The 14,551-nt window shown below is 38.2% G+C and overlaps 1 protein-coding gene and 1 pseudogene across 4 annotated transcripts in view; both read left to right on the forward strand.

Annotated features, from left to right (window-relative positions):
• Positions 1-14,551, forward strand: part of TBC1D8 (TBC1 domain family member 8) — a 150,633-nt gene that overhangs the window by 106,442 nt on the left and 29,640 nt on the right. For all 4 annotated transcript variants that reach the window (XM_090281932.1, XM_090281933.1, XM_090281934.1 and 1 more), the window contains one exon: positions 961-1,201. In XM_090281932.1, coding sequence (XP_090138058.1) covers positions 961-1,201 — 241 coding nt within the window. The remainder of the gene's footprint in view (positions 1-960; positions 1,202-14,551) is intronic.
• On the forward strand, positions 11,213-12,049 carry LOC150006625 (vacuolar protein sorting-associated protein 26A-like; annotated as a pseudogene).

Consider the following 14,551-nt stretch of genomic DNA (forward strand, 5'->3'; position numbering starts at 1 on the left):
ATTTTTAGGATGATAAAATTTGGGAAACTAAATGATTCCCAATGTTTGATAACATTTATTATTTTAAGTTTTCATATACTATGTGTCTTCCCCCCCCCTTTTTTTTTCTGTGTTAGCACGCTAACCTAGCTATCAGTGTATTGAAAATCTTTCTGAAAATAGAATACTTTTTTATAAGTGAACTGTTTGTACTGCATTACTTTAAAAAGAGTTCAATAGAAACTATAATACTTGCAACTTGTTTTCTAAGACTATAACAACTATCACTTGACACAGTCTTAATATTAAGCCCATTTCTCTAAATGAGATCATGAATAATCTTCTTTTGTACTCTTTTTTTATAGGCTACACAGTGAATGCTGATTTTGAAACCAGCATTTATGTGGATTGCATATTTTGAAAATATTTAAGTTTAACCTTCTTTCTCTTTTATCTTCACCCAAGAACAATCTTATTGATTTTAGAGAGAGGGGAAGGGAGGGAGGGATGACCTGAGGGAGAGAGAGAGAGAGAGAGAAACATTGATATGAGAGAGAAGCATTGATCAGTTGCCTCTTGTACATGCCTAGAGCCTAGACTGGGGACCAAACCTGCAACCTAGGCATGTGCCCTGACTGGGAGTCGAACCCACAATCTTTCAGTTTGTGGGCTGACACTCAACCAACTGAACCACACTGCCCATAGCTTAAATATTCTTGAGAAAATTTTCATGGTTATTTCAGAATGATGTCCCTTGAGTGTGTGCAGTAGCCAGCAACTTGAGAAGTTCTGTTTAAACTTTTGAGAAAATCATTAGGGCATGAGCTGGGTTCTAACCTACAGTTGTCAAGCAGTTCAGTGCTTGCTCTTTCCTGCTCTTGTTTCAGAGGTATTTGCATCTTAGTGTAAGGAAAGCCTTAGACTGTTATTGATGCACACAAGTTTGGGGGTAAAATATTTATTTGCTTTTTCCCCTTCTAGTTAAACTTGTAGTCCCTTGGGTTGATATCCAGAAGTTAGAGAAAACATCCAACATCTTTCTGACGGCTACTATCCGAATTACCACTCATAGTAAGGAGCGGGACTTCTCCATGTTCCTGAACCTTGAAGAGGTGTTTAAGATCATGGAGCAACTGGCCGACGTGACACTGCGAAGGCTGCTGGATAATGAGGGCTTTGACCTGGACCCAGATCTTCAGGAGCCAAGCCAGATCACCAAGAGGTAAGAGCTTCTGGTTCCAGGTATCCTTCGCCCCACAGGGACCAAGCTCCTACACTACCTCTGTTTACCTGTGCTTTGTTAGCGTGAATTATACTAGATTTAAATTTCTCCTGTGGCAGAATCCAGATTTTTCTGTGTTGTTAATCACGACAGATAAAATAATTGGCAATAATTATTATTCATTTCCTTTATGCCATAAACCTTGATTTCTGGATTCTATTCCTTCTTTTTTCATAATTTTCACAAAAATAACTTCTAGAAAATGTAATATGGTAGCCTCATGATAGAATTCTATTCAGCATTGGGCTTTATTAGTGAACATTAAGAAAATTTGTATTTTCATATTAAACTACTATGTAGAAAATGTTTTCAGGACAGCTGGATTTAATTTGGTACCAATTTATCACGAGAAAAGTGCCTTTCTAAGAGTATCAGTTAACGTTCTTTATTTGTTTGCCCCAAATTGTTACTAGTTGTGGAGACTTGTAAGGTAGTTGCTTGAATTATTTATCACATTAAAGAAGTTCAATTTTATTATCTAAAATTCAAACTATGATGCTTGAGCTCCACTATGATTTCTGGCTTTATGGTTCAAACTGAGTAACTGCAGAGCTGCTACAAAGATGAACTATTATAGAGTACCACAGGAGCTCAGCTTGAGGCAGGTTAACTTTGGATTCAGTGAGACCAAAAAATGACAGGGAAGTGTTGGAGAGAGAACTCATACCAAGTTTATTCTTGTGGTGGCAGGGGAGGGAGCAACAAAGGATCCGCCTTTGTCTCATGGAGGCAGGCAAGACAGTAAAAAATCATCCACACCATCGGAAACAATAGGGGATCATATATATATATATGAAATTAAACGAAAGTGGCACAGGGCCAACCAGAACTATGAGATAATGTGGCATTTGCGCACTAAGGCACTCTCTTAGATAAGGGTGAACTGTGAAAATAAATTCATGTGGAGGCGGGAATCCTGGCTACAGTCACCCCAACACGACATTGACCTTAGAGAAAGGGAGGTATGGGGGAGAAAGAGAGAGAAGGAGGGAGGGAGGGAGGGAGTGAGAGAGAGAGAGAGATCAATCAGTTGCCTCCCATATGCGTCACAACCAGGGATAAAAACCCCCAACCTAGGTATATGCCCTGACTGGGAATCGAACCTGCAGCCTAGGCTTGTGCCCTGACTGGGGACTGAATCTGCAACCTTTTGGTGTATGGGACAATGCTCCAACCAACTGAACCACCTGGCCAGGGCCTGGTTGGATATTTTTAATGGAGTTACAGAATCACCACTGCTATTTGAATGTTAGTAGTCATTAAAAAAATTTTTTTATTATGGTAAAATGTAAACTAAAAATTATGTTAACCATTTTTTAAAAATATATTTTATTGACTATCCTATTACAGTTGTGCCAATTTCCCCCCATTTCCCCAGTTTATCCAGTACCCCCAATTCCCTTCGGCAATCTCTTCTTAGTTCATGTCCAGAAATCCCTAATAAGAATGGGGATGTGGAGGGGAGGGTGGCCTTCCCACATGGGGAAGGATCTTGCAGACTCCAGGTCAGTTGGCTGTACCTGGACAATTGCATGCTTGGTTTAACAGGCTGGCATCCTTGTTGTATTCTGGGGGCAACAGATTGGCAACAGGATTAAAAGGCATCGTTCAATCCATAACCACTAGATGACAAAAGGCAGGGATTAATTTTTCAGTGTCCCACATTGGAGAAAAAAAGGCTTCTTTGGAGGAAGGTATGCAAGGCATGTCACACCTGTCCAAAGCCCTTTTGCCCACTATACTTAGTTTGGGCTGAGGGGAATATTTTAGGTTTCTCCCCTTTCAGACCCCTGTGCCCTTTCTGTCCAAGCAATTAGGATAGAAAAGAGAAATATGTTTTAAAGTGAAGCCCACAGACCACCCCATACTTCACCAACCCAGCCACTTAGTTTGGCCAAACTGTTGAGTCTCAGGAGGCAGTGATGCAGACAGGATTAAGTGAAGCCTATAGGTATGGACAATCACTCAGGTAATGAGATCATAGGCATATACCCTATGAAAACAGAACACACTTGTTAATTTACACAACATAACCCACAAACCAGTCTCTAAATCTGCGAGAGTGTCATATTGGGGAGACATCCAGGTGCAAGGCATTCGATATTCTTCTTGCCTGTAAATTAAGCATCTTTGATGATGTCACAGCCCTAGTCAAACTTTCAAGTGAAAACAAACTTTAAATGAAAATAAACTTTAAAGACCCTTAGCTGAACTACTTTATAGTCTACCACTGAGCATTGTGATTTTCCTTAAATCGCAATTTTCCTTTTCATTAAAAGGATTGTTTAAAGTCCAGTTTTAATTTATCCTGTTCATTTGCATAAAGACAACAAGAGCAGCAAATGATTACATATGATCTTTAAGTCTGCTTTGCTGGAACTTACACAAGGAACGTTTAGGGTGACTTTCAGTCTGCCCTTTAGGGCACAGAAGTTGAGTCACATACATGCCATTCAGCCTGCCTGTAAACAACTGTCTTTTGCAAGTCCTTCAGGTTTTCTTTCCATTGTGCTTTAAGGTCACTTCTAGCCATCTTTCAGGAAAGCAACCTTTGTTCCTTCCCTGGAAAAATTGCTGTGGACCGCACAACCAACCAAGGTATCAGGCCTTTTTTCTCGTGGGCTTTTATTACCTTCAAAAGTCAATCCCAGTTCCTCAGGGCTTTTTGGTAACAAGCAGAGCCCAAGCATGCCTCCTTTAGGCATGATATCCCAGTCCAAGTCTTGGTCAACAAAACCTTATTAACAACTGGTCTTATTAGTTTTATGCAAAGAACCTTATGTCATTACTGACTTCTTCAGAATGCCAAATTCTGGCGGGGTCAGGTAGGGAGAAAAAGATAGTGTAAAGGAAAATCCTTGTCCTTCTAATACTCACTAAAATTGCATTTCCATACATTACTTTTTCTTTTGTTCACTTTTCTACATGTGAGGGTTTTGTGGGGGGGAGTCGCTGGCTCATTTATTAATTTATTTTGCTTTCATTTTTTTCCCCCACTAAAAATTTTTTTTTTCTATTATAGTTGTCCCATTGTTTCCCCGCACCCTGAAGACCCATTCTTCCACAGTCAATCCCCACTCTGTCGTCCATGTCCATGGGTATTTATACATGTTCTTTAACTAGACCCTTCCCCTTCTTACCACCCATCTCTCCCTCCCCGCTCCCCCCTTGTCACAGTTAGTCTACTCCTTGTTTACATGTCTCTGGTTCAGTTTTGCTCGTTTGTGTTGTTAATTAGCCTCCTGTAGCAGGTGATATCATATGGTATGCTTTTTTCACTGCCTGGCTTATTTGGCTAAGCATAATTTTCTCTAGTTCCATCCATATTGTTGCAAATGGTAGAAGTTCCTTCTTTCTTTCTACATTGAGTAAATGTACCACAGTTTTTTAATCTACTCCTCTACAGATGGGCACTTAGGCTCTGTCCAGCACTTGGCTATTGTAAATAGTGCTGCTATGAACATAGGGTTGCATAGTTCTTTCGAATTGGTGTTTCAGGATTCTTCAGATATAATCCTAGCCATGGAATTGCTGGTTCAAAAGGCATTTCCATTTTTAGTTTTTTGAGGAAATTCCATACTGTTTTTCATAGTGGCTGCACCAGTCTGCATTCCCACCAATAATGCACTACAGTTACCGTTTCTCTGCATCCTTGCCAGCACAGGTTGTTTGTTGACTTGTTGATGATGGCCATTCTGACTGGTGTAAAGTGGTATCTTATTGTGGTTTTTATTTGCATCTCTCTCATGGCTAGTGATGTTGAGCATTCTTTCATATGCCTATGGACCCTCCATATGTCCTCTTCGGAGAAGTGTTTGTTCAGGTCCTTTGCCCATTTTTTAATTGGGTTGTCTATCTTCTTGGTGTTGAGATGTGTAAGTTCTTTATATATTTTGGAGATCAATCCTTTGTCTGAGGTATTGTTGGCAAATATATTTTCCCATATGGTTAGTTCTCTTTTCTACTTGCTGATGTTTTCTTTTGCTGATCAGAAACTCTTTAGTTTGTTGTAGTCCCATTTGTTTCTTTTTTCCTTTATTTCCCTTGCCTTAGGAGATGTATCAGTGAAAATATTGCTACATGGGATATCTGAAATTTTTCTGCCTATGTTTTCCTCTAGAACTTTATGGTGTCACAGTTTACATTTAAGTCTTTGATCCATCTTGAGTTTATTCTGGGGTAAGGTGTAAGCTGGTGGTCTAGTTTTATTTTTCTGCATGTCCCTCTTCAGTTCTCCCAACATCATTTGTTGAAGAAGCTCTTTTCACTCCATTTTATGTTCCTTCACATTTTGTCAAATATTAGTTGACTATATAGACCTGAGTTAATTTCTGGGCTCTCTATTCTGTTCCATTGATCTATACATCTGTTCTTATGCTAGTACCAGACTGTGCTGATTACAGTGGCCTTGTAGTATATTTGGTCTCAGGTATTGTGATTTCTCTTACTGTGTTCTTCTGTCTCAAGATTGCTGTGGCTGTTTGGGGTCTTTTGTGGTTCCATATAAATTTTTGAAGTATTTGTTCTAAGTGTGTAATATTTTGTTGGTATTTTAATAGGGATTGCATTGAATCTATAAATTGCTTTGGGTAGTATGGAACTTTTAATGATATTGATTCTTGCCATCCATGAACATGGTATATGCTTCCATTTATTTGTATCTTTTTTAATTTCTTTCTTCAATATGATGTAGTTTTCTGAGTACAGGAGGTCTTTTACCTCCTTGTTTAACTTTATTCCTAGTTACTTTATTTTTTTTGTAGCTATAGTAAATGGGATTCTTTTTCTAGTTTCTCTCTGATATTTTATTATTGGTTTACAGAAATGCCTTTGATTTCTGAATATTTAGTTTGTACCCTGCTATTTTGACAAATTCATTTATTAGGCTGAATAGTTTTCTCTGGAGTCTACAGAGTTTTCTATGTACACTATCATGTTGTCTGCAAATAATGATAGTTTCACTTCCTCTTTTCCAATTTGGATGCCTTTTATTTCTTTTTCTTGTCTGATTGCTGTGGCTAGAACTTCCAAAACTATGTAGACTAGACGTGAAGAGAGTTGACATTCTTGTCTTGTTCCTGATCTTAGGGGAAAAGCTTTCCCCGTATTGAGTATGATATTAGCTGCAGGTTTCTCGTATTTGGTCTTTATTATGTTGAGGTATGATCCCTCTATTCCCACTTTGCTGAGTGTTTTTATTATAAATAGGTGGTGTACTTTATCAAATGCTTTTTCAGCATCTATTGATATGATCATGTGATTTTTGTCCTTCATTTTGTTTATGTGGTGTATTATGTTTTTTGTTTTGTGAATATTAAACCATCCTTACATCCCTGGGATGAATTTCCCTTGATCATGGTGTGTGATCTTTTTAATGTGTTGCTGGATCCGGTTTGCCAATATTTTGTTGAGGATTTTAGCATTTGTGTTCATCAGCGATATTTGTCTGTAGTTTAGTTTCTTTGTTGTGTCTTGACATGGTTTTGGAAATACGATAATACTGGCCTCATAGAAAGAGTTTGGGAGTCTTCCCTGTTTTTGAATTTTTTGGAATAGTTTGAGAATGATAGGAGTTAATTTTTTTCTAAATGTGTGTTAAAATTCTCCTGTGAAGCCATTGGATCTGGGATGTTTGTGTGCTGGGAGTTTTTCAATTACTGCTTCAATTTCACTAGTTGTTATCGGTCTATTCAGGCTTTCTGCTGCTTCTTGATTTAATTTTGTTAGATTACACTTATAGAAATTTGTCCATTCAATACAGGTTGTCAAATTTCTTTTCATACAGTTGTGTGTAGTAATTTCTAACAATCCTTTGTATTTCTGTGGTATTGGTTGTGATTTCTCCTCTTCTTTTTCTGATTTTACTTATTTGGGTTTTCTACCTTTTTTCTTGATAAGTCTGGTTAAAGGCTTGTCAATTTTGTTTATCTTTTCAAAGAACCAGCTTCTGGTTTTATTGATCTTTTGAATTGTTTGTTTAGTCTCTATGTCATTTAATTCTGCTCTGATCTTGATTATTTCTTTTGTTCTACTAACCCTGGGTTTTCTTTGATGTTTTTTTCTAGTTCCTGCAGCTTTAGTGTTAGGTTGTTTATTTCAGATTCTTCTATCCTTTTGAGGTAGGCCTGTATTGCTATGAACTTCCCTCTCAGGATTGCCTTCGCTGTGTCCCATAGGTTTTGGGCTGTTGTGTGTTCATTATCATTTGTTTCCAGAAACTTTTTGATTTTTGGCTTGATGTCATTGTTAACCTCCTGTTATTTAATAGCATGTTATTGATTCTTCGTGATTTTGAATGTTTTTGAGTTTTTTCCTTAAGGTTGGTTTCTAGTTTCAAAGCATTAGGATCTGAGAAGATGCTTGATATAATTTCAATCTTCATGAATTTCTTAAGACTTGTTTTGTGTCCTACCATGTAGTCTATCTTTGAAAATGTACCATGTGTTATTGAAAAAAATGTATATTTTGCTTCTCTGGGATGAAAGGTTCTATATATTTCAATTACGTCCATTTGATCTAGAGTGTAGTTCTATGCCTCAATATCCTTGGTCTTCCTTTGCTTGGAAGATCTGTCCATTGTTGACGGGGTGTTAAATGCTGCTATTAGGAGTGTGTTGCTGTCAATATCCTTCCTGAAGGTCTCCAAAATTTTCTGTATATATTTGGGTGCTCCTATATTGGGTGCATATATGTTTACAAGGGTTGTATCATCTTGATGCATTTTTCTTATAAGTATTATGTAATGTCCTTCTTTGTCTCTTTTTATGGCCTTTGCTGTGAAATCTCTTTAGTCTGATATAAGTATTGCTACCCCAGCTTTTTATCATGTCCTTTAACTTGAAACATTTTTTTTCCATCCCTTCACTTTCAGTCTGTGTAGATATTTTGTCTGAGTTGGGTCTTTTGTAGACAGTGTATATGTGGGTCATGCTTTCTAATCCATTCAGCTACCCCACATATTTTAATTGGAGCATTCAGTCCATTTACATTTAAGGGTATTATTGATGACCTCATTTATTGTCATTTTCCCCCTCTGTATTTGTGTTCCTCTCTGTCTCTCTCTGTTTCTTCATTTTCTTAAAGCAGACCCTTTAGCATCTCTTGCAATGCTGATTTGGTAGAGATATATTCTTTTAGCCTTCTTTTGTCTGGGAAACTCCTTATTTCACCTTCCATTTTGAATGAGAGCCTTCCTTGGTAGAGTAGTCTTGGTTGTAGGCCTTTGTTTTTCATTGCTTGGAATATTTTTTGCCATCCCCTTTTGGCTTGTAGTGTTTCTGTTGAGAAATCTAATGATAGCCTTATTGGATCTCCCTTGTACATTATTAGCAGTTTCTCTCTTGCTGCTTTTAGGATTCTCTCTTTGTCTTTCAATGTTGCCATTTTGATTATGATGTATCTTAGAGTGGGCCTGTTTGGGTTCATCTTCATTGGGACCCTCTGTGCTTCCTAGACTTGGGTGACTTTTTCTCTCATCAAGTTAAGAAAGTTTTCTGTCATTAGTTTTTCAAACAGGTTTTCTCTTCCTCAGTCTTCTTTTTCTCTTTCTGGTATTCCTATCATACGGATATTATTATTTTTCATGTTGTTCTGCAGCTCTCTTAAAACCTCTTCATTCTTTTTAAGTCTTTTTTCATTTTGTTGCACTGTCTTGGTATTTTTTTCTACGTTGGTCTTCTCCAGCTTGCTCATCCAATTTTCTGCTTCCTCTAGCCTGCTTTTAATTTCTTCTACTGTGTTCTTCAATTCAGAAATCATATTCATTTCCTCCTGGCTCTTATTGATAGCTTCTGTGCCCTTTTTCATGCTGGTGTAATTCTCAGTGAGGTCCTTGTAGTTTCCCTGGAGTTCTTTGTAGTTTTCTTTGAGCTCATTGAGCTTCCCTATGATCCATATTTTGAATTCCATGTCTGATATTCTGTTTTCCTCTATTTCATTTAGCATTCTCTCCGGGAATTCCTTCTTTCCTTTCGATGGGGGGTTGTTTCTCTCTCCATTTTTGTGACTCTTCTTCTTTGTTGCTGCTTCTAAGATTGATCTGCACTTCCTGGATCTACCCCTGCCGATGTCAGATTGTGTACCAGTCTGGGCCTAGGCAGCCTTTTGGAGACTACCAGAGATCTCCTGCTTTTGTCTGTGCACTGAGGGTGGGGCAGATTAATTCCTGAGGGCAGGGCTTTTGCTTCCCCTCAGGCTGACATCACTTGTAGGTGAATGGTCTGCTTGCAGTATTGGGAATGAGTCAGCACTGGGACCCGGTCAGCTGCTCCATCAGTTCTTTCCTCAAAGACACCGCCCCAAATTCTCCTCAAGTGTCTCTTGGCCTCTCTGCCCTCCGTCTGCTTAAACCCAGGGTAAATGGTTGCCAAAATATTTTCGTACGTGATCCGTTAAAGAGCTCTTTGTCTCCAGCTGTATCTTTCTGGCCAGCAAAAATCCCTGTGGCTTTTTTGCTTTTCACAGCTAGATCCTATTTTACTTTCCACTCTGTTGCTGTAGTCTGGGAGGCCCAGCTGGGGGTTTAGACCCTGCCCTTCTCAGGGGGAACCCCCATCACTGCTGAGCTGTTTCTCAGTCCCTTCAGCTGCCACCTGTGGGAGCCCTGCTAGCCCTTTCACGTCTCCGCACTTCCTACCAGTTGCATTGTGATTAAGTGGCCCTTTCTGTCTCTGTGGTTATAAGACTTCTCTCAGCTAGTGTGTTCAGTTGGTTATTCCAGATGATTTCTCCACAATTAAGTTGTAATTTCAGATTGTTCCTGGGAGGAGGTTAGTGTAGCTTCCACTTACTCCTCCGCCATCTTGGATCTATGTTAACCATTTTTAAATCCCTGTTGTTGTGTAACCATCAAAACCATCTATCTCCAGTACTCTTTTCATCTTGCAAAACTGAAACTCTGCCCATTAAAGAACGACTCCACATTTTCCCTTACTTCTTTCCTGGAAACCGCCATTCTATTTTTTTATTGCTATGAATTTGACTACTCTTGATACCTCATATAAGTAGAAACATACAGTGTTTGTCTTTTGTGACTGGCTTATTTCACTTAGCATAATGTCCTCAGTGGTTCATTGTTGTTGTAGCATGTGTCAGAATTTCCTTTTTTTTTTTTTTGCATGAATATATTAATTTCCTTTTTTGGGGGGGGCATATTTATATTACATTTTGCTTACCCATTCATTCATCCATGGCTATTGTAAGTTTCTTCTACCTTCTGACTATTGTGAATAATGCCTGCTGTGAATATGACTCTACATAAATGTCTTCAAGACCCTGCCTTCAACCCTAACCAGTGTGGCTCATTTGGTTGGAGTATCGTCCCCTACACCAAGAGGTTGCAGGTTTGATTTCCAGTCTAAAGGCACATGCCTAGGTTGTAGGTTTGGTCCTGGTCAGGGCCCATGCAAGAGGCAACTGATAGATGTTTCTCACATTGATGTTTTTCTCCCTCCCTTCGCCTCTCTCTAAAGTCAATAAGCATGTCCTTGGGTAATGATTTAAAAAAAAAAAAAAAAGGCCCTGCTTTCAATTCTTTTGGATGTATAGCCAGAAGTGGATCATATGTTATTTTGTGTTTAATTTTTTAGAAACCACTAGTTACTAAAATTTTTTTTTTGTCATTCATCTATTTTAACATTCCTATTACTCCTTAAACAAATGTATTGTCTTCTCTGAAAATTTGGGGGAAAATATCTTTCTAATTAGTGGTCTCAGAATAGCAGTGTGTTTAGAGTTTTCATGAAGAAAGAGGAGGGAGATCAAAGGCCTGTATCAATTAAGACTCTTCAGGTAAAATCATCCATTATGGAAGAAAATTAATCAGTGTTGGCAGTTTTCAGAATCAGGTGAATTCTACAAGGCTGCCCCCTTCTACTCCGGGAACTATTAAAAAGTGGGAAGAGTGGCTGAGGAAAGAGGAGTGAAGTAGGGGGACATGGCAGCATGGCACTTATGAGTTTTCTTGGTGCCTTTTTTGGTTCCATTTGTGAGATAGATGTTGTCCTTAATGATTGGCAAACCAGGAAGATTGCGGGAAATGAAAACTGAAGGTGACAGAGTAGAAACACACTGTACTCTATGATGGGAGTCTGTATCAGGAAAGGTAAGCCTAGCCTTTAAGAACCTGGCAAAAGGCTAGAGCACCAAGGAATTAGCATTGAGTTTGTAGGTCAAATTAAACTTTTCAGTAATAAGAATTTGTAGACTAGCCTTACCTGGAGAACTGACCCAGAACAGAGTTATGATTGTGAATTTATGCAAGTTGAAAAGCCACTGGGGTCAATGTCTGCTGGAGGTATTTTCTTAAAGTGACAATAGTAAGAAGTCTGACAGACTTGGTAAAAGAATATGATCTTATTGTCCACTGGCTTGCTACCTACTCTGAAGTTAACAAGCTGTTAACATGGAAGTGGGCATTAAAGATTATCTACACATATAATTTGAATATAATAAATCAAAGTATTATTTAAAGGATGTGATTATTGGAAAAGTTTACTTCTTATTGGTAAAAATAAAAATCCAACATGTGAAGTTACAACTGATCAAAAAAGAGATCACAGGAATTGGACCCAGTACCACACAGAAACAGAAATAATTGCCTAATATGAAATAATGGATCGTGCACCAGTAAAATAACACTATTTTTTGCAGAATATGAGCCAACTTCAGCAGTTAGAGATGTGAAAAAAACCTTCAGTAAGGTACTTTTTGAATCTAGTCCTTTTTGATGAGAAAAGACAGAAGGTACTTTAGATAGCAAGAGATCATTTCATGGAGAAGAGCTCCTGAAAAAGTGAGGAAACAGAGAATAAACAAACTTCTACCAGCAATTTGAATCACCAGAATCACAGGCATCTGCTGAACAGCCTGAAGTGTGAACTGACTAGGAGGAAAAAAAAAGACAAAAACCTCATAACCAGTTGCAGCATGTAGAGGGGAAAAGGCCAGAGTCCATTTATAATAGTCTTCCTTTATCTTACAGTGATGCATTTATTTTACGACAGTATGTAACTAAATATTCTTCAGTTTTTCTTTGAGACACTGAAACTTTTCTTAAGTTACCTTTTTTTTTACTGCACACTTTGATTTGATGATAAGCATTCATATGCATCAGTATAAACATTAAAGATATTCACATGAGTAGGCTGATATTTGTAATTTTGCCTTACGTACAATTTGATTATAAATCCATTTATTCTCTTTTTTATGCTAATAATTACTTCTTATTCTCTACTTCTAAAATTAATTATTTTGTGTTCAAATAAAATTAGAAAACAAGAGTGGCCCTTACATCCTGCAGAGATTAAAAGCATGGAATCTCAATATTTTTGAGTAATATATTCATGTGTTTTTTTTATCCTCACCCAAGAATATGTTTATTGATTTTAGAGAGAGGAAGGGAGAGAGAGGGAGAGATATTGGTTGCCTCCTGAAGGCACCCTGACCAGGGTTCGAACCCGCAGCCTTTTGGTGTACCGATGATGCTCCAACCAGCTAAGCCACCCTGCCAGGGCTGCATTTATGTTTTCACATGTATATTTGAGAAATGCATATGGAATATTGCATTGTAGGTGTTTCTGAGTCTACCATTCTATGGCTTCCTGAATTTTATTCTCTTTGAAGCCTTCTCTGGTAAGAATTTCTTTTTTCCCCAAGGGATTATGTGGCATGTCATTGAAGTCTTTAAAAAAATTTTTGGCACCTTAAGTAACCATTTTGCTAGTACTGTCCAGCAGGTCCACTGTATGTTTTCTGCAATGTGGAGTTGGCTGTGTGTTGGCATTTTAGAATTTGATAAAGCCATATAATTTTTTCATTAATACTTTTATTTTTTTTAATTTAAGGAATCTTTTTATCATAAACACACAAATATATTTTCTGGACTTCAAAAATATTCTCTTTCCTTTTCAGGGGAGTAGTTGAGGGCGGGGGCGGGTTTCCTGCTGATAAGCATATAGTTATCCCGATCTGGACTATTTCATGTTTGTTAAATTGGAACTTTGGCTTGTTCAAACTCAATTTTAAATTTCACCCACTGTTTAATTTTTTTAACACTAAATTTAAGTCATTTGTTCAAAGTCTGTAAAAAAAAGGACTGTAGTCCTCCGTTTATATGCATAAGGTTGATCCGAATACACTTTATGTGGAGAATAAGAACTAAAATGATAAAGCCTGTTGTGTGAAACTTTTCAGTTATGGTTCATTGGTTTTTGTACCAATATTTTTCATACACTTCGGTGCAAGTCTTGTCAGTTAGCTTTACTTTATGAGTAAACTGAGTAACCCAAATTACATTCTTTAAACTTCTGTCAAGTGCTGGAGAATTTATTTTAAATGTAGATATCAGTGAATGGTAATGTTTTCTCATATAAGTGCCTGTTCAGAGTTTCAAAATATATAAATTCAAAATATTTTCATGGTCATTTGCATGTAGTAATCTAGAAAATATTCAAAGAAAATTTGAAAACCTGTTGTATTTAACTAGCCTCAAATTGTATGACCATAATGTATAATAAAGAATTTGAAAGCCCTGGCCGGGTGGTTCAGTTGGTTGGAGTGTCATCGCATACCCCAAAAGGCTGGAGGTTTGATTCCCTGTCAGGGCACATGCCTAGTTTGTGGGTTTGACCCTTGGTTGGGGTGTGTACAGAAGGCAGCCAGTTGATGTTTCTCTCTCTCTCCCTCCCTCAAAATCAGTAAATATATATTAAGATGGAGATCAATATTAAAAAAAAGAATTTGAAACAGTAAAAAAAGAAAATGGGGAAGAGAGAGAAGGATAAAGGGCCCCAGTGGCGACTGGTGATAAAGCTGCCAGGTTCCGAGGTGCCGAGGCTGGCCCAAGACGGACAGCAGTGTTCTGGTGCAGGCGTGCTTTTTTGGCCACTGTACTCTGACTTTCTCTAAAAATGAAATGTATGTTGCTGCCCACCAAGTCTCTACCAGTGCTCATTTGTAGCTTTCTGTAATGGAGACAGGGGCCTATGAACATGAGGACATAAACAGGTAATGACTCAGTTAACTTGGCATCCTGTCAAGAGAACCCAGGTTTAAAGTTTAGGAAAACAGTCTCTTCACGCTAAGGGCATGGTCAGAAATGTTGGAATGGTCGTCAGGCTCTGTTTTGTTGATATATTTTCACTTCCCTTCCCAGATAATGGCTTTAGAAAGGTGCCTTTGGGGTCATGAGCCTGGTGATTATGGGTTTGTCATGAATGCTGCTCACTGCTGAGGGACTAACGGACACAGCAGAGCAAGGCTCGTACTGGTGGGAGCAGTGAGGATGAGATG

This window comes from Furipterus horrens, unplaced genomic scaffold (genome assembly GCF_987537825.1).
Source record: "Furipterus horrens unplaced genomic scaffold, mFurHor1.1.pri manual_scaffold_6, whole genome shotgun sequence".
NCBI classification, from domain to species: domain Eukaryota; kingdom Metazoa; phylum Chordata; class Mammalia; order Chiroptera; family Furipteridae; genus Furipterus; species Furipterus horrens.